The sequence below is a fragment of the Galeopterus variegatus genome, unplaced genomic scaffold, assembly GCF_000696425.1.
Source record: "Galeopterus variegatus unplaced genomic scaffold, G_variegatus-3.0.2 Scaffold2588, whole genome shotgun sequence".
NCBI classification, from domain to species: Eukaryota; Metazoa; Chordata; class Mammalia; order Dermoptera; family Cynocephalidae; genus Galeopterus; species Galeopterus variegatus.
This window is the reverse complement of record NW_007728699.1, coordinates 185,589-212,887: the sequence shown is the minus strand read 5'-3', so window position 1 is coordinate 212,887 and position 27,299 is coordinate 185,589. Positions and strand designations below refer to the sequence as shown.

The following is a 27,299-nucleotide window of genomic DNA, read 5'->3' as shown; positions in this document are numbered from 1 at the left end:
ACACCTGACTCACTTTAAAACCAAATCTCTCAGAGGAGAGTGACCAAGATTTTGCAGCATTTATTCAATTCAAGATGGCTCCCCCCCCCCCCCGATTAATGGATCACCATCCTTCAATATATTATTACAGAGATGATGGGAATAATTGGAATGACAGGAACTGGGACAAACCAGAGAAACAGCCCAGCTATCACTCTGCCTGTTAGAGCTTTTCCACACTGATGGGAAAGAGCCAGTGAGCACATTAGCAATGGATGGGCTCAGATATTGTGACCTTATACATGTAGACCAGGGCCAGAGCTAACCTCTGCTGCTCTGGCATGTTAAAGGAATAGGAGTATGCAGTGCTCACCACTAGCAGATTGGAGCGCTGAGCTTGGAAAAAGGTGTTCACATAAAACAGAGGTATTGTTCTGTCGCTAGAGTAGATATGTGGGTGATTGATACTTGAGACCACCAACACACTGTAATGGCATCATCCCATGTGCCAAAGCTATGAGTCCCTTATCACTGTGACTTTTAGTAGAAATTGGTTATTGGCAACATATGAATCAGTCATTAAGAAATCCAACTGAAGGGCCGGCCCGGTGGCGCACTGGATGGTGCGCCGCTTGGGAGGCGCGGCAGCGCTCCCCCCGCCGAGGGTTCGGATCCCACATACGGACCGGCTCCCGCTCACTGGCTGAGCGAGGCGTGGGAGCAACGCCGAGGTTTGCAATCCCGTTGCCGGTCCCTGGTCCGGTACGGGGGCAACACTGAGGGTTGCGATCCGTTGCCGGACACGGAAAAAAAGACAAAAGACAAAAAAAAAAAAAAAAAAAAGAAATCCAACTGAAAAAAATTCTGATCTTGGCAGATTTAAGGAGATGGCAGCTGGGTATAAGCTAATGTCAAAGTGTAATTTGATTTTAAAAAAAAAAAAAAAAAAAAAAAAAAAAAAAAAAAAAAAAAAAAAAAAAAAAAAAGAAATCCAACTGAAAAAAATTCTGATCTTGGCAGATTTAAGGAGATGGCAGCTGGGTATAAGCTAATGTCAAAGTGTAATTTGAAAAGAGAATCTACACATAACATTAACTGAACATGGAGAGGACAAATCTCCTCACATAAGAAAACAGAAAATGATGTGTTTGTGATCGTTCCAGTGATTGTTATGCACAGTGACAGCAGAACATGGGATTTCATATGTCCCTGTTGCTTTTGTTTCTTTGCTTGTTTCATAATTACCTTCAATGGTCTTGCTTTCTCATGCTACTAAGCAGCCTGGATAAACCAGGAGAATAGAGTACCCTAGGTAGATGATATGATTTCCTGTAGGATCAGAGCCAAGTGATGGCTTTCACTCTTTCACCACATCTACCCGTAACATTTCTCAGCCAGTCTCTCAAGTGACTTCATTAAACAGCTCACTTACCTTCACAGTAGGCAGAGTCTCCCTGGACAGAGATGTAACCATTCTTGCACTCACAAGTCGCTTTTGTATTCCAGTTTTTGCACTCTGAGTTTTCACCACATTTAGGTCCTTCTGCACAAAAGTTATGACCTAGAAGAAGAAAACAAACTTTTACATAAGGAAAGAAGGAAACAAAAGACCTCCAAATAATGAAGTATAAAACAATTTTATAACATATTACTATGCAGAAAAGCATAATTTCGCAATAACAAGGATGAGCCAGGTAGAGGGTAGGAGAGTAGAAATAGAAAACTTTGGGCCATCCCATGCTTAAGGGTTTTTTTTTTTCCCCTGATAAATTTGCTAAGTTTGTTCCTGCCTAAAGGCCTTTTATCCATGATGATCCTGACTCCTCTTCTTCCTACCTTCTCACATGACTAGGCTTTACATAATTGTTTTCTTGTAAAATGTATGATACATAGAAAGGTATACAAAATTAATATATAGTCGGCTCTCCATATCTGTGGGGTCTGCATCCATGGTTTTAACCAATCATGGATCAAAAATATACAGAAAAAAAAATTTCACAGAACTCCAAAAAACAAAACTTGAATTTGCCATGCTGAGTATTACATTGAATCCACACAAATTAAGTGATATAGAGGCATTTTATTAGGTATCATAAGTAATCTAGAGATGATTTAAAGTATATGGGAGGATGTGTGTAGTGTGTAGGTTATATGCAAATACTATACCATTAAGGAGTCTTAAGCATTCATGGGTTTTGGTATCTGGGTGGGAGAAGGGGGTGTCCTAGAACCAATCCCCCACACATACTCAGGGAAAACTGTGTATGTATATATAAAATATGAGACTGATTACAAGACAGGCCCTTTAACCAACTAAGCCATGGAGCCAGGTTAAAATAAAATGAATACAACCAGATTATCAGTACCCTTCTGATGATACCTCCCCAGTGAATCCCTCTCCCAGCCACCACAGATAACTATCCTGAATTTTGGATTAATCACTCCCTGACATATTGTGAGTTTTACCACATATTTGTGCTTATTACTAAACAATATATCATTTAGTCTTGCCCATTTTGAACTTCATATAAATGAAGTCATACTGTACCTATCTTCTATGGTATGCTTTTTTCTATTCATCCATGTGAATACCTGTAGCTATAGTTCATTCATTTGTAAATGTATAATATTCCATAGCATGAATATTTCACAATTTATTTTATCGAGTATGCAATAAATAGACATTTGAGTTATTTGCATGTTTTAATTATAAGTAATGGTGCTAGAAACTCTCTTAGGCATGTTTCCTGGGGCATATCTTTTCAGGCACATGTTTAACTTTTTCTTTACTTAATATTTCTTCTTAAATACCTGTCATTCCTTCCAGAACATTATTTTTCTTCTTAATGTATCCTTTAGAAGTTCTGGTAGTGAGGATCTTTTGATAGTAACTATGCTCAATTTTAATTTGTCTAAACGTGTCTTTATACATAGTCTTACTAGGTATACAGCTATTTTATCTCAGTATTTTCAAGATGTTATTCCACAGTTTTCTAGCTTTTATTATTGCTTCTGAGAAGTCAGTTGCTAACCTAATAGTCATTCCTTTGTATGTGGCAACTCCTTTCTCTATGGCTGCTTTTAAGACCTTTTTTATTTGGTTGGTTGACCGGTTTCATTTTGCTTTCTATTCTTCAGTTTTACTCTACATTATCTAGGTATGAATTTATTTTTATTTAGGACTTCTTTGGATTCCTGAATCTGAGGATTAATGAAATATTTCATCATTTTGGAAGATTCTCATATTGTCTCTTCAAACATTCTCCTTTCACCATTTTCCCTATTCCCTCTTTCTGGAATTCTAATTGAATAAATGTTCTTCCTTCTAGAGCTACACTCCATATTACTCAGACTTGCTTTCATATTTCCCATTCCTTTTTCCTCTCTATGCTAAATTCTGCATAACTCCCAGATGTGTATTTCAGTTTATTAATTTTCTCTTGAGCTGTATTATATTCTACTTCAGTCACCCATATCACTTTTAATTTCACTTTTTATATTTTTATTATCTAGAATTCTATTTGATTCTTTTTTCAATCTGCTTGGTCAAATTTGATAGTCTCTTATTCTTTCATCTTTTAATTGCCTTTTTAAAAATTTTTTTTAAATGCATTACATATGCATATTTTATATTGATAATTCCAACATCTTCAATCTTTGTGCATCTGATTTTGCAGTTTGTTGTTTATGATAAGTATCATTCATGATGACTTATTTTCTTGTATTTTTAGTGATTTTTACTTGTAAGTCCATTTTTTCTGGAATTCAATCTGCAGGAATTACTTGAGGTTTTGGGTTTAAAACTGCATTTCTTCGGAGATTTGTGTTTGCTTCTGTCAGGTGCCTGAGGAAACTATCGACCTGAGATCACTTTAAACTACATTTTTGCCTTGGGGCATGAGGATTAAGCCACACAGGTAGAATAAATTCTAGCCCTGAGATTTCAGGAATGCAAACTTTTCTCCTCTAGACCCCCATCTAGAGTCAAGACTGACAGGCAAGTCTCCTTTCACAGAGCAGATTTTTCCTAATTCACCCACTGAGGGATTCACCCTTCAAGGTTCTTAATTTATGCATCTCACACCAGCCTCAGGCTGTCTTCTGTTTCCTTACACAGTGTCCATTAGAAGCCAGATTCTAAACCAGCAGGGACTAGCAATTGCCCTCAGGGCAAATGACAACTCTGGTGTACTTGCTTATCTCAGCGGAATCACCCTTTTCAATATTTCAGTTCTCTGATTTTTTTTTTTTTGCCCTTACTCTACTGCCAGTTCCACTGAATTTTCAATAAGTGGCTTGTATATTATACAAGGAGTCTTCAAGAAGTTCATGGAAAGATTCAATTATCTTTTAATTCTATTTTTCCACAAACGTTTTGAAGTATCCTTGTACAGCATTTTTAGAGGAACTAGGAGAAACAGCTTATACCTACCAGAAAAATTGTAAAGTTCAAATATCCTGAGGTATATGAAGGTGCTTCATTGCCTTTATGTCAGTACATCTTAGTGAATAATAACTATTAGGTTATCACATATTGTGGTCTCACAGAATACAACAGATCTCAGAGTCAGGAGATCTGTGTATAACTCAGGGCCTGCAACTAAGTAACACTACAGATCACCTTGCCTATCTAGGTATGTAGACTGAGAATGAATGACATCAGTGGTTTTCAAACTGTGTTCCTCAAAGCCCTGGACACAGAGGAGTTGTTATGTAAGGCTCAAGTCCCCAGCCCCTGACTCAAATAGAATAGCTATGCTTCTGTATTTTTGACATATTGATCACGTGAACAACAATTTCTGGCTTTCAAAAATATGAAAATCACTGAACTAGATAAATCCAAATTTAACTCTTTTCAGTGATGACATTATAGAACCTTTTTTCTTTGAAATAGAATTTTAAAACCAACAATATTTAGGCTATATTTAGTCTAAAAGATGATATTAATTGTTATTAAATAATAAAAAAAATTATGCACCTATAATATGCCTGGTATTATACTAGATGCTTTAAATGGGGATAATAATATTATATACCTTTATATATTATTGAGAAAGTTAAATGGGCTAATCCATGTAAAGCACTTGGAACAATTCCTGATGCATACTAAAGAGGTCAACAAATAGTGGCCACTATGATGATAATGATAGAGATGATGATGATAATGATAATATCAATAATAGTGACCAAATAACTTAAAGTTCCAAATAACTTAATAATGTTATTATCTTTAATTTCAAGATAAGAAAAGACAAGCTTAAACTCACCAACACCTAGCTAATAAGTGGAGATGCCAGGGTTCTAAATTAGGTCTGGCTAACTCCAATGCCCATATTCGCTCACTATCTCATGTGTCTTCTCAGATAGCAAAATCCAGCAGAAAAAGTGAAAAATGTAACCAATCCTTGGGACCCTAGAAACTAGATACATAGCCCTAGGTGAGCATAGTATTACATCCAGTTTCACTACCTATGACTTGTTGACTGACAATTGCCCCAATCAAAATCAGAGCAAGAATTTAACTTGTTAGAAATCAGAAATCTCTAGCAGTTGAGAGTACTTCTACAAAGGCTTGAAAAGCTTATAATAATCATTACAACTAAACACACCTGATGTTTTTGCTACAAAAGGTGTAATTTTAGGCATCACACAGCTCTCTTTGCCAGAGGAAGTACCTGGACTTCACTCTCTGTGTCAGAATTGATCTATAATTAAGTTGTCATATTTTGTGTCATTATGAAGCTTGACTCTATGTCATATGTGCATCCTTTATCACATGCATTCTTTGTCTATGTTTCTTTCCTCTTTCTTTCCAAGATACCTCAACCGTCCTTTACTTTCCACATGCACTTGAAAACCTGAAACAAAGCCCCTCAAATACTGCTGATTTTCCAATGCACATCTCTCTATCAAGCATGTGCCATGTTTATTCACAATGCAGAGAGTTGGGTAAATTATTTTTCAAGGACAGTGAAGTGCCCATTGGACAAACTAACCTTAATGTCAAATCCACTTTGGTTGGACCTGGCAATTGTGCAAAAAAATGTTTTTTAATTAATGCAGGCCTTCATTCAAGCAATATTTATTCAGTGCACACTTACTTTTCTTCACAAATAAGTGAGCCACTTATGAGACATCTACTCTGTGTTCTGCAGCACCATGCAAGCATCTGGGGACAATACAAAGACGTTTAAGATATTCTCTGCCCACAGGGAAATTACAAACTCCAAGGGGCAATAAGCCACATATGGGTTAGCTTCAATAAAGGGCAATCTACATTAAGTGAGATGTAAGCAGGAAAAATTGTCATAGCATTTCAGAGGAGAAATCACTCTTAGATGATGCAAAACTCTGGTAGATAGAAACTTAAGACAGAGTGGGACACAGATCCTAGGGACAGAAATGAGATTCCAACCCTTGAGGAAGAAGTAGAGTAAGTTTGAAGAATCACAAATAATCTGACACAGGTGTGATAACAGCAACAATTAACATTTATTCAGTACATGCTATATGCTAGGGACTTGGCTGCTTTACATGCATTATCCCATTTAATTCTATTAACAACTCCGTGAAACTGAATTATTATGCCATTTTACCGATGCGCCAGTTGAAGCTCAAAGAAGTAAGTGCACTTGTGGTAGGTACACGGAGTCACAACCCACGTCTGACTGAGGCTAGAGTTCTTAATCGCTGTGTTATTCCATGTCCTTCCAAGAGCAGGAAATTTCTAAGCATTCTACAGTCCAAAGGATACCTGAGAATATCCTTTTGCATGTGTATATTCCAACAGACTAACACTTAGGTGTCTTCTCATTCTTAACAAACATATATATTGTCTGGCAGGCAATTTAAAATCTTCTTAACAAAAAAATCCTGGCTTTAATCACTCCAACTTCTTTAAGTCAAGGTCTATGTCTGATTCATTTCTCTAAACCAAAACCTTGCCCCACAGGGATAGCTGTGTGGATGCAGGGCTTATAGATGATGGACACATGGACAGGCAGAGTGTGGGTGGGTAAATTAAAGAATGAGTGAATAGAGGAGTGATTCTGTAGAAGCACGCAATGCCCCCTCTCAACCCACTGGAAGGCTGATTTGACTCATTTGCTAGTCACCATATTTCTTTCTTTAAACATGTTATTGAGATATAATTTACATATCATAAAATTCACCTGTTGGAAGTATGTAATTTGATGGTTTTTAGTAAATTTACACCATTGTGCAGCCATCGCCACAATTCAGTTTTAGAAGGCTTTCATCACCCCAGCTGGTCACCATCATTCTTAAACCCCACCTCAGCATCTGAGTTGGCTGCCAAGTCATACATCTTTAATTAATTCCCTGCATTTCAGAATCTTTCTAAAGGCTTTGTCTTTCTTATCTCATATGTCTGAAGAGCGTGACATTTAAGATACACATCTTGCTTTCCTGGATATTTGTCTTCAGTTGCTACCCATAGTCTCTTAAGTTCTTCTAGCTAGACTTTGGCACAATTTTTTCTTCAGCTGATTACTAAAATGGTCTTATGCATGAGACTCCTTGAAGTCACCTTCTTTCTTAAACATCAATATTTTTTGTTTGTTTTTGGAATTAGATACTGTGACCAGATTGTAGAATGCACACACACACACAAGTAAATAAATTGTCCAATATTCAAGTTTTTTTATTTGACTGTTTTTAAGAAGTGACTCTAAAGTTGAAATTATTCCACAATTAGAAGCACACAGTGACATCTTTTAACTAGCACTGACCCAAATACAGAGAACACCTTAATTATGAATGCTGCTATTTGTCGACTTTTTTCAGCATGTCAGATACAGTGCTTTTCATGTTCCACATATTACCTCATTAAATCCTCACACAACAACCCTAAAGATTACTATTATCCCCATTTTACAGGTTAGGAAAATGTGGCTGGGACTTTACTTGTTTCAGGTAACATAGCCGATAAGTGACAGAGTAATGATTTGACTCTAAAGTTCTTGTTAGAAAATAATTTTTCCAAAATTTAAGTACCTGGGAGTACTCTGTACACCATAAGTACATAAGGTATTAATAACTACTCTCTGATAATGTTTGTGGATCACAGTCCTGCTATGTTCTATAATATTTTAAAAATCAGGTCTATTTAGGACCCAACAGCAGGTTCTACTGGTCTGTTTTTACCAGAAATTAAATCTGGGCCAACACTTGTGCCCCAATCATTTATGGCCTCTGTGAGAACATCTACCTTTCTCTGGAAGCGATAATGAGGACTCAAAGTTCCCTCTGGGAGCACAGGAAATAACACTGACTGTCCAGCATGCCCCACTTTACCTATGTTAGATCATTATGGCCAATAGCCCACAGGCACTCCATTTGGAAGTCCTCAGAGGCATCACACAGCCCACCCAGCTAGAACTGACCTCTTGATCTTACCTCCCAAATCCACACTTCCCAGGTCCTCGATATCCTCCATATCCATATCTGTGGCACGTTTATCCACCCAAAAGAAAACTGAGAGTCTTCTTTGCCCTCACTCTTCAAATTCCAGCCCTCCCCAGGTACTGTCTACTTTATTTCATAAATATCTCTTGAATCTATCTCTTTCTCTTCCACTCGCCAGCAATAATAAGAAAAACTCACCCTACTCCAAACTATTATCATCTCTCAAATGGACATCACCTCATTCGCCTTCCTGCGCCCCCTCTTTCCTGTCTCTAATCCATTTTCCACACATCCCTTGATTCTTTAAAACAGATATTGGATCGTGTCACTCTTCCCCTTAAAAATGTTTCAAGGGCTTCCCATTTTACTTAAGAAAAATACAAAATCCTACTCTGACTTGGGACAACAAACAAGGCCCCCTCTCTCTCCTCCACAGCAGCCCTTCTTTCAACTCCTCTGGTATTCCAGTCTCTTTTCTGATTCAGGGTCTTAGCAAACTTGTTCTACCAATTCAGATCATCATTACACAACCCTGCTAGAATAATCCTTACTCAGTCTTCTAGTCCCAACCTAAATATAATCTATGCACAGGGGTGGAACAGGGGAATTGGGAGAAGTTGGTGAAAGGATATGAAGTTTCAGTTAAGCAGGATGAATGGCTTCTGGAGCTCTATTGTACAGCATGGTGACTACAATTAATAATAATGTACTATATACTGCTATATACTGGAAAATTGATTTAAAAAGTAAATCTTAAAAGCTCCCACCACACAAAAAAATGTAGTGTGTAAGGTGATGGGTATGCTAATTAAATCAATTTAATCATTTCACAATGTATACATATATCAAAACATCACATTATACACTGTAGGTACATGAATCTTTATTGGTCGATTACACCTTTAAAAAGCCAGGGAAATTTTTTTCTTTAAAAAAGAACAAATATATGTATATATAATCTATTCAGAGAAGACTTCCTTGTCTCCCAAGTCTAAATTAAGCCCCATTATTCTGTCACATAACACCTTAATCTTCTTGTTCGTAGAAGTTATCACAATTTCTAATTATGGGTTTATTTCTGTGTTTATTTGGTGAGTGTCTGTCTCATCATTGAATGCTCACCTCTACAAGGGAAAGGAGCATGCAAGTTTGTTCAGATGTCTAAGATAGTATCAAGTACATTTTATGCACTCAATTAATATTTTCCAAATTAATGACTTAATCATCAGAGTCCTTCAAAATCAGAATTAAGTATTTTAAAGATGTGTAAACAGAGTCTTGAAGAGGTTGGCTACTTTCCCTATGGTTACACAGCTATTCAGTGGTGACTGAAATAAAGATACAAACCCAAATGTGATTCCCAGTCTCTTTCCATCACCCCACACATTGTCCAGTCATGGTTTTAATCATCATGGTAAAATCAAGCAACACTGACCCTGGTCTGAGGAGATCAGTACTCCATCAGCCATTAGCACTTCCTAGTCCGTGTAATGCCTGGAATCTTTCCAAAGAAACAAACCATATTTCTTTCTCCAGGAACACTCTATCATTACTCATTGCTTGAGTTATCAAAGTCATAAGAAAAATAACTTGTCCTACAACAGAACACCATCCATGGATGCCTCTCCTTTCACTCCAAAACCAGCACATTTATCACAGGCTTTTTGTGAACAGATGGTTGGACCATTAGGACAGGTCTGTTAAGAAACTATGCTCCGGACTCTTGCAGGTTCTAGTTAGAAAGAAATTGGTTTCTTCTACAATACTCAACATTTAAGGGTCTTCCTGTCTGAAGCAGCCTAGCCTTAGTTTCAGGTCTTCCTTTTGGGGCACGGTGCTTCCTTCCAGAGACTTCCTTGAGCCTGATTTGTTCTAGCGCCTTCAGGGCCACAGAATTCAGGTACTCCCTGAGACTGCACTCTCCTTCACATGCCCACCAGACCCAGCCTCAACACTTGAACTTACAGCCCTGTCTTTCCAGTCTACTTTAGCCCAAGGTTGCAGGGATTTTGACCAGATCCCACTTAACAATACACAGAGGACCTGGCCCATCTGCAAACTGCCGATTCCCCTATTTAAGCACGAGCTTACATTCTCCTTAAGTGCCTCTTTTCCAGGTCTCTTTTCTGTCAAAAACCCTGAAACCCTCTCTCTAAAACCATTTAAATTATAAACTCACCCAAAATGATGAGGAAAACTGCAGGAAAAAAAAAAAAGTTGTGTGACGCCAACACTATTTGGGAGGATTTAATTGAAGGGCATAAAATCGTAAATAGTACGAATAATCTCAACTAATTTCACTCCAGGCCAGATGACAAGGCAAATGAACATGAATTAAAATTACAGATAAACACATTTGGAACAGATGTCGAAAAGAAGTTTTTTCCCAACACTGAAAGTAATAACCATGCAGCAAAATTCTCCAAAGTCACTGGCGACATTGAAGATACAATTAGAGCTAATTATGAGGGGAATAAAACCCTGAGGAGTGTGTCAAGAATTTTGGGATAGGCCAAATGATTGGTGTGCTTTCCTGGAGTATTCCTGAGAATGCATGATCAATACTGGTGGTGGCTTTTTTATTTTTTCCCCCACTCTTTAACAGAGAGCACCAGAAATTCCTGAGCAATCTTTTTTTGCTGAGTCTACATTTATGTTTTTATTACTACTTCCCAGGCAGAAGAATAGATGTCACTCCAGCGCCCGCTCCCCGTTCTCTACCTAACGGCCTCGCACTTCAAGTGGGCAGGCTCCTCCTATAGCCATTACCTCAAGGTAATGAGGAGGGTAAACAAATTTTATGCTTCCAGCACAAACTGTCCTAAGGCATAAGAGAAAAGCGGCAGCAGTGATTAGAGCTGCTCTGAGTGGTGCTGCTGGTGACTGAGACCTTGATGCCCAGCAATTGCAAAGTGACCCTTCCCTGCCTTTGTCAATCACCTTGATTCCTTTTGCACATTTCTTCTCTAACTATTCTGTAGTTCTTTTCCTAGGGGCATCCCAGATATACCAATAGTCCTGTTATTTAGCCACCTGTTCAGCTAGTTACCTTCATTTTTCTCTAAAGGGCTGGGGAATTAGTTACAGTATTTGGCATGACCCAAGATTTGAAGAGGCAAGGTATCCGAGCCCCAAGTCTGGATACCAGTTCTGTTGATACACTGAGCACCATAAGTCAATCAGAGCCTGCTATTCCTAACTTTAATGTTTTAGGTTTAATTACTACAAAGAGAAAAACTCAGTATAATGCTATAGTCTGCACCTTTCATCTTGATTAGACAATTGGGACAGTAACCATATAAGAAAATGAACATGACTCAGTAAAAAAAATAGCTTCATAATCAACCTTACAAGTTATACCTTGAGGAAGCAAATTATAACTCAGCAAAATGGTTAACATTATTCCGTACACAAAATATAAAAAGCCTATCATCTCATACTAAAATAATGTCATTCAAAGTCATTGACATGAAAATGACAGAAACATTCTACGTGATTGGAATGTATCTTCACCCCTACCTTGTCTCCTACATTTAAAAAATCAATGCATAAAATGTGATCATTAAAACAAATGTTATTTTTTTAAAAAGTTGGAGAGTTTTATGGATATTACTTAATCAGCCATTTGGGGTCAGAAAGAAAAACCACTCTCTGGTAGTTTTCTCAAACTCTCAGTATAAGCCTCCCCAGGTAAGGAAGCTGCTCATCAGAGACTTAATGAAAATAAACCTTGCGGAATTTCAAGTTCCCCAAGTGGACATGAGAAAGGTTTTGATTTAGACTTCCAAGGAGTGATACTCTTTCATGTGGTAATTTCCCTCAGACTAATGACCTGATGGTCACTGTAAGACAGAGAGATGATAAATATGCTAATGGAAGTGCCTATGTGCAGGTATTGAAAGTCCACAGCCACTTCAGTTTCCATAATCAATAACATCAGGATGGCAGAAATCATACAGCTTTATCCTCAAAATATACATTTCTGCTCATCTGCATCCCACCTGTCTGCTTACTTGCTGTTGCCAGTCTACGGACAATCACAATTCACAGAAAAAATGGTGAAGCCTTTCCATAAGCAGGGTAAAAATTACTTTACATAGGAATTAAGTGTTTCTCACCTTTCCATTACCTTCTGTTTTAGAGTAGAGAAAGGAGGAGGAGGCAAGAACTGAATAATTTGCCTTCGAAGAGCCACTGGGCTTTCCAAGTCTTGTCAAAGTAAGAACTGTCCAACCCCCTTCTCTTCTTGCAAGACTCCACTCATAAAACATAGACACAGAGGACAAGGTAAAAAACAAATAGAAGTCAAAGGGAAAAGTATTTCTCACAAACTGGAGAGACTATTATGTTACCTCTAAAGATGTTCTTGAGAAATAAATTGGAAATTAAAAGATGTGGAGTAAACTTCATGGAAAGCATAGTTCATCTGGACTGATTTTTTGCTAATCGCAGAGATACCCCACTGCCCAGGCAAATATGCTGTTAATTTTCTGGTTGTTTAATGGGCAGAGCAGGCCCACGCATGAGGACAAGTGGCTGGATGTTCTGGGATTCTCTTTGCCATGGGTCAGCAAGGAAGAAGGAGGTAATGGTGGCAGGTGGTGCTAAGAAAAACCTTAATCAAAAATATGAGGGTAACTTCAAAAAGTTCGTGGAACACTTGAATTAAAAGATAATACAAATTCTTCCATGAACTTCTGAAGACCCCTTGTAATGCTGTCTTAATTCCAGTGTCAGAATTCTAAAATGAAAGTAATACAAGAGAAACCCGAGAGAACTCATGTACCTAGATGGTTTCATTCACCCCACCTCCCACAAAACATCCCTCCCCACCATATCTTTTCCGAAGACACACTATGGTTCCCATGAAAATTGTCAAAGAGCATAAAGTAACTCACAGACACACTTCTAAAGAAGACCATCGACTTCCAAATAAAAGAGCTTGTAGTTTCCTGGCTGAGAAGAAAACAGGTATGAGGAAGAAGAAAGCCCTCAATTTCACAGATAGACTATGACTAAAATCAAATCTGTGAAGACTTGCTCCTGCCTCTCACTCTTCCCTTGAAGCTAAGTTAGGTTTTGTAAAAAGCCACCAGGTTGCTAGCAGTGGGAGCCTTGTGTGAGTCTGCTTTTCCATGGGATGTCACACCTGTCAGCATGTTAAGGAAGGATGTGCATTCTAGACAAGTCCTAGCAGAAGCAGTGACACCTGTTATATCGTAACCTGGGTCAGAGCAATGAAATCCCTCCTGAATTTCTGTGACCTAATCAATGATTCTGCTCTAATGAAACCATAAATCAGAAATGATTTACATAAACTGAGTTCCACTTGGCACTTTAACAAATAGCAAGTGATGGATTTTGCATTAAATTATAAGACCTACCTAACAACCCTATTGGTTACCAATAAATGCATCCCTCTGAAAATTCCACTCAATCTTTAGGTAATTCTAAAGCGTCCCACCTGCAAGTACTCTCATAGTCATGAAAGCATATAAATCATGGCAGATAGTATGATGAGATGGATAGCATGTCACTGATTTTAAGAGCCATTCTTGGCTATCAATGTACTAAGTTTTTTAAAGAACTTTACCAAAGCAGAGCTTTCTCATGCCCAACCACCCAGAGAGATCTCAGCCTAAGCTGAAACACGTTGTGATAAAATGTACAACATTTTTATGTATCAGAAGGCACTGGGGGCCGACCCTGTGGCTCACTTGGGAGAGTGCGGCGCTGGGAGCGTAGCGGCGCTGGGAGCTCCGAGGCCGCGGGTTCGGATCCTATATAGGGATGGCCGGTGTGCTCACTGGCTGAGCGTGGTGTGGGCAACACCAAGCCAAGGGTTATGATCCCCTTACCAGTCACAAAAAAAAAAAAAAAAAAAAAGAAGGCACTGGGGAGAGGTCAGCAAATTACAAGCTGCCACCTATTTGTGTAAATAAAGTTTTATTGAAACACAGCCACATCCATTCATGTATCTATGATCCATGCTGTTTTTGTGCTACAATAACAGAGTTGAATAGTTGCAACAGAAACCTTTTGGCCTGCAAAGCTTAAATTTTTTTACTTTGTGGCCCTCTGTAGAAAATTTTTGCCAGCCCCTATGCTACAGAAAAAAATGGAAAAAAGTAAAATATGAGGTTACCTGAGCTAAATTGTTATGCTGCTGGGTCCTCCTTAACTCTGAAAGCTTCAAAGTTTGGCCAGAAGGGATTTAAATCACTGGGTATATGAGAATGTCAAGTACTTGTGATAGGTATAGTTTCAAACCAATAGTTATAAATTTAACCAGATTTGTTTTTTAAAAATTTTTCAGTAAATTCTAGGTTCCTATAATCTATCTAATTCTGCCTGGGTGAGAAGTTTCAGAGAGGAAGTGATACATGATCTGGGGTTTGAGGAAATAACAATAAGTGTGAGATGAAGGAAATTCCAGGAGGAGGAAACAAAACAATTTCTGCCTAAGAATTCATTAGTAATCACGTTACTTATTTGAAGCTTTCTTTCCTTGCAGGAAGTACAAAAGTTGTATATAAATCTAACCCATGATAGGAATTTACCATAAGTCATTCTTCATAAGATATGGGAATTGGCCCACAGACGGGGCTTAACAGAATGCTTCCCAATAAGAAAAATGTAACCATGATGCTAATGGCTATTATTACAGGAACTATCATCGGCATTATTATAGGAACTAAAGTTTATTGAAAGTTTATCACATGCTGGGCCTAATGCTAGGTGCTTATGCATTATCCTATTTAATCTTCACAGCAGTCTTTGAAGTAGACACTATTATTATCCTCATTTTACAATTGAGGAGTGTATGGCCAATAAAGGTAAATAGGATATACAAGTTTCTAAGTGCAGAGCAGTGTTTTAGACCCACGTCGTTATCATCACACTGTTCATTGAACCTTCACACCCGCCAAGGCCACTCCCAGCCACACTCAAGCATGGCCCACCACCAAGCCCACTTACCTCTACAGACACTGCAGCACTGATTCTCTGGAAGAATGTGATCCTTTTCCGAGCAGTTCAGAGAAGGGCACGTTTCCGTGATTTTCACTAACACTCCACCCTGGAAGCCAAATTTTAGGGAAACAAAATGATGTTTATATTTTTAGTCAATGATACAAACTTATAACGCTCATTGTTAATATCCTGCAGTGAAAACAAACTGCAATAATTAGTACTCCCAGAAATTCCACTAATAATGATAAGGTCACAAATTAAATTGATGAAACTCCTGGAAGAGAAGGCAAATTTCCTTTTCTATAACAGAAGAGACTCTATTTCAACAATTTTTGAGTATCTTCTATTGAGGAGAAAGATGTCGATAGTGATGTGCTAATAAATTTTTATCAATTGACTCTTGGGCAGGAGAGAGACCTAATTTGTAACATCTACTGATTTTTGTGGTGTTAATACTCTGATGATGGCTGATTTTGAGCTACCAACATATCACTGAAAGCAAAGTTGGAAAGTTATGTACAGTAGCTTATGTGAGCCAGTTTGTAACATCTACTGATTTTTGTGGTGCTAATACTCTGATGATGGCTGATTTTGAGCTACCAACATATCACTGAAAGCAAAGTTGGAAAGTTATGTACAGTAGCTTATGTGAGCCAGTTCCATCTCCATTGGGTTACAGGCACTGTGAACACAAAGATAAAGAAGACATCTGTCTTGATCTTGATGGGCTCACAGTTTGAATAGAATGAGGGGAAAAAAAACCCTCTTAAACTAGAAACTATAACATAGTCAGTCCTAAAAAATGTGGTCTAATAAAGGTGTCATAATGTGTCATGGGAGAATAATTAATTCTGTCCAGGAGGGAAGAAATTAAAAAGATGCCACAGTTGAGGAAACTTGAATAATAGAATGAAGAAAGAAGAGACTTTCCTGGCAGAAGAAACAGGCAAGAGCCAAGGTATGCAGGTATAAATAAACTCAAAGAGGGTTAGTTAGATAGGCACTAGACTTTGCCTAGACATAAATAAAATCATTTACAATAAAATGTTAAATATTCAGCAGGTGAATGACCTTACTTCACCTAAAGTCCTCTTTGTTGACATTACTAGCATCTATATTTAGTATTATACTGAATTTTAATATTAGCCTATTAATTACTATTTTTAAAGGTTTGAGAGCCCCTTATTTTAGCTAAAACATTTAATTTTTCTCTCTTATTCTTCAGGGGATATTTAAGTCAACCGAGGAGTAAGTTCAATGTGTGTGTGTGTGTGTGTGTGTGTGTGTGTGTGTGTGTGTGTGTGTGTGTGTGTTTCTGGCTGGCAAAGGGATCTGAACCCTTGACCTTGGTATTATAGCACCACACTGTAATGAACTGAGCTAACCAGCCAGACCAAGAAGTAAGTTCTAGAAGGGGAGTCTTGTCTAAGGCCAAAAAGTAGTTCTCAACATAGGTGGGAGAAAAGGACGAAGCTGGTCAACCGAGAGAGATAGGGAGACACTGAGTTTTTCAGGTCCTAGAGATTCTGTCCTTCCAGTGGCCCCACAGTCCTCTGGTTCAGTAAGAACTCCCATTATATCAGGCACATTCATTCTTAAATGTGAGCATAAACATAACCATACATGTCAAACATAAATTTCCGACTACTCATCTTTTGGATTATTTGCACCATGACTTCCTCTTTTTATAATTTCGATCTCAGACAGTACAGACTCTGGCATTCTTTATTTTTGTAGGGAGGTGGGTAGGACAGTTTCACTTTACTGAATTTATTTTCTTAATTGTCACATAATTTTATATATTTATGGGGTACACTGTGATATTTGGGAACATGTGTACAATGTACAATAATCAAGTCAGGGTAATTAGCCTAACCATCGCCTCAAACATTCTGCGATTCTTTGTCTTGCCTTTTCTTCTCCTTTGCTCTTTATTTCCCAATCTTTCCCAAAGATTTTCCTTCCCAAAAGAAAAATCTTACTTTTCTCCTGACTCTGTCTTAGAACTGGCCCTAAGATCTGAAAATTGATCCCTGTCCCTCTATTCCACTACATACCATTTTCACTCCTCAGTGCAGGCCATTGAACAGCACCTAGCCTCAAAAGTTAGCACTAGTGCTAAGGCAAGTGTCCCTACCAGATGTGCCTTAGTTTCTATGACAGGGAATCAAACTAATTACACATCAGTAGATGTTAGTAAGCTTGCTATCTGCAGCATAAGCTAAATGTAAAAGCAAACACAATGCTGTATTGCTTACCATTATTACTTCTACATCTATCCTTCAATATTCATGTATTTATTCATGCTCTACTGCCTCTTGGCATAAATAAGAGTGGCAGGCACTGTTGAATCCCTTTTATCAGTTCTACATGCCCACCTCAATTTTCTGAATAATTTGCAGCTACAGCTCACCTCTATCACCTTTAGAGGGCTGCCCTTGGGCACTGGAGCCATTGTCGCCATGTAGAGAGCTGGAAGCTACCTGCAAGTCTTACCACCCCCACACCCATGGTCCAAAGCCAGTGACTGACTGGTAGAAGGTGCTCTTTACCTCGAGGAGGGACAATTTCTTAGTATAATTTATGCTCCAGAATTCTTGGTAGGATGCGGATATGTCTAACATTTCACCTAAAATTGCGACTTTGCTCAGTTTCTTCCCCCTCCCCATCTAAATCCCCGTATACTTATGCTCTCTCCTGGGAGCACTGCCTTAGTAAACCACTTGTACTGAAATCCTTAGCTCAGGGTCTGCTTCTGGAAGAACCCAAACCAAGATGATCAAGATAAATTTCACTCTTGCTGTCAAAAATCAAACTGTTAAAAGAGATTATCTCTAGGTGGTGAGATTCTGGAGTGATTTCCATTTTCTTCCTTATACTTTTTCCTCTATATTCTAAATTTTATATCATGGGTATATATTTGCTTTAAAAAAAAACAATATTAAAAATGCTACAGAAGATTTTTTAAAAATAATCACTCATAAAAGTTTTTTTTTAAATAAAAAAAGTGCTTGTTTTGACTGCTGATTAAATCAGTCAACAATTCCAATCAACCTTTAACATATTTTATGAGTAAGATCATAATTCCAAATGCTTAAATTGAGACAAACCCTTTTGCATGAAAATAATATGAACTGTGATTACCGTTGCATAAGTGCCACCAAATACATTTAGTCCAGCTGCATAATTAGGCACAAACCTTTTTTAACTTTATTTTCAAAACTATCTCTAGTAGGAAGTATCTGATCATTAACATTTTTAAATCCTCCTGATTATGGTATTTTGTGACCTCTGGAGATTTGCATTGGTGGAAAAATACAATTCCTCCATTCTTTCTCATTTACAGTGATAGGCTCCATGTCACTAGTCAAATAGAAAATACTTTCAAGTTCTGTACTAATCACTGTGCTTCCACCCTGAATTTCTAATAACATATAAAATACACCTTGAAGTCAAAAAATTGTTGCTGGGATAAAGAAATGCTGCAGGAAAGCAATAATTGGACAAAATAAAACAAGACTGCCAGGAGACTTTATTCATCTTGATTTTTTTAAAAATAATATGGTAACTTCCGGAAACACTTGGTGAAAATATTGGAAACAAGAGTTAGTTTCTTGTCTAATTCATGTTGCTGAAGCTTTAACATGATGTCAGAAAAATGGAAATGGGGGATCTCCAGGTAGCCTTTTGCTCACTGGAGATCTTCATCTGAACCACAGAACAGGAAGAATTATTTGAACAGTTATTTCCTCTATGCTCCCAAGGATAGCACTTATGTAGCACCATTTTAGATGCCTAGGAGAGGTGTTAACTCACTACATACAAACAGATGCCATAGAGCATTCAGGCTAAAATGTAGAGAAAGGCTGCTGGGGAGAGACCAGAGGCCCTCTCACACTACACCCATCACTCTCTCCCTGTTGACAACATCCATTAAATGTGTCCCAAAGCTCTTCTATGGACTTTTATAAATGCTACCCTTTATCAAGGGAACCAACGAGCCCTCGCCTGACCAGTGTGGTATTGTCAGATAGAAAGAAAGTGCTAGTTCAGTTCTTCTGAATCTACCCCTCTAAAACACAGAAATGAGAAAATCTCCCAAATAAGTAATGGCATAAGGAGTGACATTAGGGAGGCTGAGAGAGGAGGCTGTGGAGCCAGACCACACAGGTTCCGATCCCAGCTAGCTCACTCTCTAGCGATGTGGCCTTGTTCTCTGTTCCTCAGTTTCCACATCTGTATAGTACCTACAGGGATGTTATGAGGTTTAAATGAGACAATATGCTTAAAATGCTTTTTTTTTTTTTGGACCGGTAAGGGGATCGCAACCCTCGGCACGGTGTGGTCTGCACCACACTCAGCCAGTGAGCGCACCAGCCATCCCTATATAGGATCCGAACCCGCGGCCTTGGTGCTAGCAGCGCCGCACTCTCCTGAGTGAGCCATGGGGCCTGCCCTAAAATGCTTATTAAACAGTGCCTAGAATATAGTAAATGCTCAAGAAATGTTAAATGTTAAGATATTATTGTCAATGACCCTTTTCTCTGTACACAAAGTAACTACTAACTATAGAAAAACAAAAAATGAAAAAAACTAATGACTTATTAAGAAAGAATGAAATATTTCACATGCACTCATATATATGCATGCACAGACACTTGCACACACCACTTGTGCAAAGAAAATAACCTATCTACAGAAGTTTCTTTCTAAATTGAAAAAACAAAACAAAAACAATGAAGGATAAAACCAAGTGTGTGGAGGACCTACAATGTGCCTGTAACAGTGGTAAGTACTATTCAAATTAGGTGGCACTTAAATTCATGCCCAAAGAAATCAGTTAAATAAGAACAATGTTTTAGTGGAAAAAATGCCTCACAACACAAATAAAAAACAAATAAGCAAATAAAACAAAATTGAAAATAAATTCATCCCCATATCTTCCACAGGTTTCAAATGGTTTCTGCCTTGATCCTCTCTGGTGACAAGAGACAGAGTCATAATGGTGACCCCTGCTAAAGTCATCCACTGCTTCTGCTCAAACTATACAAGGGGTTGCAAGTTGCTAAGGGACAGATACATGGCTGGTACTGGGATCACCATCATGGTGAGAAAAATCTCCTTTAATCATCCCAGCTACACTAAGATGGAAGGGAAAAGCAAGGGTTTTAGAATCCAAATCATTTTACCTCCCGTGGAAGTAAAACAATTTACAGAGAACATGACATCTGTCTTATATTCAAAGAGGACATGTGTGGTCATGTGGAATAATAAAAATAGCTCACATTTATTGAGGACTTACTTCTTGACAAGTAAGTCCCACACCTTATCCAGGGCTTTTCTTCTAACATCACATCCTCAGAGAGGCCTTCCCAGACCACCCACCCTCACCTCAAACCTCTCTATCCCTTTAGCCTACTTAATATTTTTAATAGAATTTGGCATTATACCGTACGTTAATTTGTTTGTTTTCTTTACTGTCAGTCTCCCTCACTGGATTTCAAGTTCCGTAAAGACAGAAACTTTATTCTATTCATTTTTGTATACCCAGAACCCAGTAGAGTGTTGTTATACAGCATATGCTTAATGCATGTTTAGCGAATGATTATTAAATAAAATCTATGGTTCTATACATCTTATTCTAAGTAATACATGGGAGGGGGAAGGCAGGAGACAGGCACTTCCTAGTATTATACCAGCGATTTGAGAATAGAATTGTCACTATCATGGCTAGCATCACAGACTGATTTCCCTAACACTAACTCAAAACCCTCTTCCAGAGCCACCTCCCATCCTCCCTGACTCACGGTAGCTTCAAGCTTCCTTTCCCCTCTCACATCCTTCTCTTAGTAGCTTCTTTCCAAGGCTACCTGATCTGTAGCTGACCACAGCTAACCACACAATGACTGGGTCCTCCCCATCCTGTCCTCCAGGCTACCACACAGGGCTCTGCCCCTCAGAAACCCACCAGGCCACTATGCCTCACTTAATGACCCTATGTAAAGCCCACACATCTATTTATTCTCCAGAGCTGATAGGGATCATAAGATTAAAACTTACTCGGCATTCCCGACAACTCTTGGTTAAAATCCGCTGGCCTTCTGCAAGAACTTTTCCTCCATAGATACATTTTGCTGTAATAAAACAGAAAAATGGGTCAGATACTCATGCTGTGCAGCAAAATGACCCCAAAGGTGCCATCCAACTCCAACAGATTCCACAAAAACATAGATTCTCTGACTCTAAGCAACACAAATCTCTTTGTCTAAACTAAGACATGGGAATAGTATAAAGGCTAACCCTGGAGTCCCCCAGGCAGGTGTCATCTTGATTGGGTTTGCCTTCCCTTCACAGCAAGGACATACAGTTATTTCAGTGGTGCGGTTGCCAGAGGAACTAGAGAATGAATTGATGTGGTAAGAAGTTAAAACAGGGAAGTTGCTGTCACCGTGCTGTACAATTAGGAGTGACTTTGATTCAGACGCTGCAGCTATAAAACAAATGACTGGGTGAAAAAGGACTCAAACATGTTTCATCCTCTGAACTTCAGCTGCAGTGGAGAAGGACACCATTTCTTTTTCCTTGTGGTCACGGGAGGTGAGTGTCCTTAGCCTATCTGTCCCCAAGAAACTCAGAGACAACTGAGAAATACAAGACAAGCCAGTGAAGTGCTATATCAAAGTAACAGAGATCTTTGGAAAGGTGAGATCTGTGGAAAAGTGGAGAGAGAGGGGGAGTACAGAGTGGAAGTAAGCCTTGGAGAAAATATCAAAGAGAAGCATAAATGGAGCTCCCACCACTCAGTGTCGATTCCACTGGGACTCTTTTGGTGACTTAACTTGCTGACTCACATTTAAGCAAGTGCAGAATACGTCCATTTGATATGACCCTAATGTGACTCCACCAAATTCTCCAGCCACTTTGACAGTGACAAGGAAGAGATAGCCTGATGGCTCCCTCTCCTGCCCTGAAGAAGACCCTTCCAGCCCTAGCTCTTAGGAGAAAGAGAAGTGAAGACGAGCGCTCTAAGACATCTCTACCACTAACTCACTCTTGGTTTTATAAAACCACCTCATCTCTCAGAGCCTCCATTCCTGTACCTGGCAAAAATGGGTTGGTTATATTTGGTAGTTTCCTAGTTATACAATCTTCTGATTTTCAAAGAATGTTCAAATATGTAGGAACTTTAGTAATCAGCGGGTCCAACCCCTTCTTTTTAGCCATAGGAAGAGGATAGTCCAGAGACACTGGCTTACTTAACATCACACCATGTAGTAGATGCTGTGGCATGCTATCTGATGCCCCTCCATGACCAAAGGACACATTCCTACAGCTGCTGGAACAGTTGCAAATAATAGCCCTCAGCTGAATATTGAGGTAGGACTTTCCCTGAGCTGTAGGGAGCCACCTTGCCCAATTTTAAGTCCCTTTCTTGGGGCTGCTCACACCCAATGTGTGGTTGATGGAGATGGTACAAAGTCCTGGTCCCCTTATCCCAACTTGGGACAACTCTGAAAGGTCGTTTCAGCCCCAGAGGTCCCTGTATGAATGACTGAGGCATCTGTTGTAATTGTATTGCAGCTCATCTTCTCCTTCTGCCCATTTCTGCTTCCTTTATCACCTCACTCCTACCCCAGAATAGATCCTGAGAGCACTTCCTAATAAAGTGCATGCAATCTTCATTTCAGAGTCTGTTTCCCCTCACCTGACCTGCAGCAACCCTATTTCCAACCCAAATACGTCCCACTCTAGTATTCTCTTCTCAGTGAACATTGCTGGTATCCACCTCCGCACCTACACCCTGGTACCTGGGATCATTTTAACCTCTGCCTCATACTCAATTCCATGTCCAATCAGTGCCCAAATTCTAGCAATTCTCCCTCCTTAACTTTCTTATGTCAACCTACTTTTCTCCATCCCCCATTCTCTGCCCTCAGATACTGTTTTCATTCAGGCCGTCATCATCATCCCTCATCTTTAGTATTCCAGAACCTCTTAACTCTCCCATCTTCTAGTCTTAATCTTCTACAGTCCTTCTCTATACAATAGTCAGGCATATATTTTTTTGAGTGCAAACATGAGGCCCTGCTTAATCATTGGGTCCCTCATGCCCTCACAATAAAGTCCAAATTCCTTAATTCAGCACACAACGCCATTCATGCGCTGCTTTTTATCACTCAAACTCCAAAGCTCACCTATTCCTATGCTTTCACTCACCCCCATACTCTCACAACCACGCATATGCTCCAGACAAGCTCTCTCTCTCTCTTCCAGGCTTTGCATATACTGTTCTCTTCTACGAGGACACTTAGCCCCATTCCCCTTCCACTGGCAACCTCCCAACCTGTATACCCATCAGGTTCAGCTTGGGCCTGACTTCCCTCAATTGTTCTTGATCTCTAACACTGTTTAATCGTCCTCTGTGTTTCTGCTGTTCTTTGGACCTAGCCCTGACAGAGCACGCATCACATTGTATCTTAATTGCCCATTTAACTATACATCCCCCCTGCTAACTGTAACCTTCATGAGGATAGGGACTATCCCTATTTATAATTTTATCTCCAGCCCCAAGCCCAGTGCCTTTCTGGGCTTATTGTTAGTAATAATAAATAGTTTTAGAGTTAACAAGCTTCTAGTCAGTGGCAGAAACCAGTCAAACTTCTTGATTCCTAGGTATGAGTTATTCCTGCCATTCAATGTAACTTCAAACACTGAAAGTAGATACGAAGAGTTTCAGAACAAAACAGCAACAACAACCAAGAAATAAAGTGGAGAATCAATACAATTTTCTAGATAGAATCCCTTCCTCCCTCACTTAAAAAAAAAAAAAAAAAACTATCCCCTGATCGGTTGACCACGACTCATTGGTCCTAATGATGATCTGGATTCCCCAATTTACTTGCAGGAGAGACCACACCTCCAAGGGCTTGAAATTCCTGTCTAATAAATTCCCACACTCCCAAACGCAGCTGCTGACAACTTGGCAAGGTGGCTCACTCCCGAGCGACAGTTCTGCTAAATGCACTGCTGTCAAATCTGCCATCTGCTTCTTGGCCCAGGCTAGGAAGCAAGGAAATAGACTTTTCTTCCTCCTTTACCCCTTGTCACTCCCATGATGGTATTAATACACTTGCCACCCTGTTTTCAGACATTTGCCTGTTTCCCCTTTTCCTCTTTGACAGACTCATCCCAGAACGCCTTTCTAGAAATAAGAATGCCGCATTGTTTACATTCATACCACACATGGGGACACATCCGTCCCTCAGATCCACCAGTCTGGTATAAAAATTAAATGTCCACTGAACTTTATGTGCTCACACAGCAGGGTGCTTTGGGGGCTAGAAAATGACATCAACATGTTACTGCATGCCTCAGCCATTTGCAGCTTTGGCACTGGTGCAGAATGTGTATATGATTACAATATCAAGTATCTGTTAACTTATCTTAGGACAACTTTCAGGATCACCATGGAGGTCACAGAATTTTCCCAGCGTTCTCATACTCACCCCCACTTCTCTGACAGTGCCTCTCCTTCCCTGCTACTGCCCTCCATATGCCTAACATCAGCCGTCATTATCCAACCTCTTGATCTACAGCCAAAAGGCTTATTTTTGACGTGTGAGGAAATTTAAGCATAAGGTGAGTCAGGCTCTGGTGCCTTTGGCTGGGGCATTTAGGATTCCATTCCAACAGCTTTCAGTGAGAGTAGAAATGTAAATGGATACCTGAAGCCCTTCATATCACACCAGTGACATGCAAACCAGAATATTTCACAGTGTCCAACCATGAAATTGAAACCTGGCACCAACACACACACATTTCTGCATGATGTCAGAAACAAATGTACTGGGGATTTAAAGGAAGAGTTATGCAGCTATATCTTTTTGCACCCACAGACATTTGGCCCTTCAAATTTGACCTTGATTTCCCTAGGGAAATGACTGGACACTTTTACCATTTGGGGCACACTGAATAAAAAATTGGCAGGTATGGCTTGATGCCCCTGTCAGATGTGGATGTGAGGTTTCTCTGTCTTTATTTAGGTATTTGGACCCTGCACACACTCCAGCCATCACTTGGCTCTCAGTGGCTTAGGATGTTAAAATCAGCACTCTATTTTCCACTTTAAAGGAGAATGGAAGATCACAGGGACTGAACACTCAAGGATCCTGCCTCCTTCAGTGAGCTAATTCACAGCCCTGGCTTCAGATATCACCTCTCCAAGAAAAACATCCACATCAAACTGGTTGTCTTTTAGGTACCTCCAACTCAAACATGCCAAACAAAATGTATTGCTCCCCAAACTACCTTCTCCGCCTGCCTTATTTCTGTTAATCACACTATGAATTTCCCACAGGTTCTCATTCAAAGCCTGGCAACTTCACCCTCACAGATACTCTGTCCCAGTTCATTTGTCTCATGCAAAAGAATGCTTATGGAGCATCTATCACACACCAGGTGTTTTGGCTGTCACTCATCTCCATCCCTTCCTTTGCATCTCCCAAGGCAGTGCCTGGTTGCCAGCCTCACGACATGGAATATACCCAAGTCCCATACCCAGCCTCCCTGCCACCAGCTGTCTTGATGCAGTGGCCTTTCTAAAAGCACTTCTTTGATTATGCTTCACTTCCTCATCTGTAAAGTGGGGATAATAGTGAAGACTATTCCTTTGGGTTGTTGGAAGAATGAAATGAATTAATGCACATAGAATGACTTAGCACAGTGCCTGACATAGAGTGAATGATCCATATGTGTCCACTGTTGCATCCAGAGCTGAGGACAGTGTTTGTGAGAGGGATATCAGTAAGGATGACTAAATGACATCAAAGGAATACAATCATCATCCATCCCCAACACATCTTTGCAGCTTTATTTCTACTTCTCACCTACAAAAACCCTGTGTTATCATCAAACACACAATCTCCCTTTCCCTCTGCTACCTCTGTTTCTTTACAAATGCTGTTTTGCATAGCTGAAAGAATCCTCCATTCTTTTCCCTCCCTCCCACCTCTAGTAGTCCTCAAATCTGCCTACCAAAAGAATATAGACTTCAGGATACTATTGCCAGAAGATTTTGATTTAGTAGATCTGAGTGGGTCCCTGAGAACATCTATTTTAAGAAGCTCACCAGGAGACTTTAATAGGCAGTTAGGAATATTTAATATGCCTTAAATAGAGCAGACACCCAACAAATGTTTGAGTAATGAAACTCCTGCACCACTTCATGGATGGCCATGGATGCTTAGACAAAGTTCTTTCCTATTTCCAAATAGATGCCCTCACTGCAAGCACTGCAGCTCCTGAGGCCATGACAAGTGCAGGAACATTTAGTAGGTAGGCAGACAAAACAATTCCCTTCAATGTATCAGCTCCTCTTGTCTGAGTCAGACCAGTACCTCTCCTCGGTGTCCCTAGAATAGCTGCCCCACCTAAACCCAGAGAGAAGCTTAGAAAATTTTTCTTTGTTCACATATGAGAAATTTACTTAAGGCAGCTCTCCAGAAAAAAATTTTAAAAATAATTAAAGAACAGAATCAAGGGAAGACATGGTATTCAAGAAGTAGTGGTTTCAACTATACCCATAACAACATTAAACATGAATGGATTAAAAGATCCAATTAAAACAAAACAATCCAGATTTTCAGACTGGGTTAAAAAAACAAGATCCAACTATTTGCTGTTTATACAAGATAAACTTTTTTTTTCTCTTTATCATTTTTTCTTTTTTTCAGATTTTATGATTTTTAACTGACAAATAAAAATTTGTACATATTCATGGTGTATGGCATACTGTTTCAAAATATGTATACACTGTGCAATGGTTAAATCAAGCTAATTAACATATGTGTTATGTCACATTCTTGTCATATTTGAAAGGGACAATCTAAATATTCTCCATCATTTTTCTGATGTAAGGATCC

The 27,299-nt window shown here is 39.2% G+C and overlaps 1 protein-coding gene across 1 annotated transcript in view; it reads right to left on the bottom strand.

Moving 5' to 3' along the window:
- LOC103598367 (protein kinase C-binding protein NELL1-like) overlaps positions 1–27,299 on the bottom strand; it is a 226,789-nt gene that overhangs the window by 67,852 nt on the left and 131,638 nt on the right. Inside the window, exons 9-11 of the mRNA XM_008582357.1 lie at positions 21,439–21,512; positions 15,385–15,484; positions 1,412–1,540 (exon numbers count right to left, since the gene is read on the bottom strand). Coding sequence (XP_008580579.1) covers positions 1,412–1,540; positions 15,385–15,484; positions 21,439–21,512 — 303 coding nt within the window. The remainder of the gene's footprint in view (positions 1–1,411; positions 1,541–15,384; positions 15,485–21,438; positions 21,513–27,299) is intronic.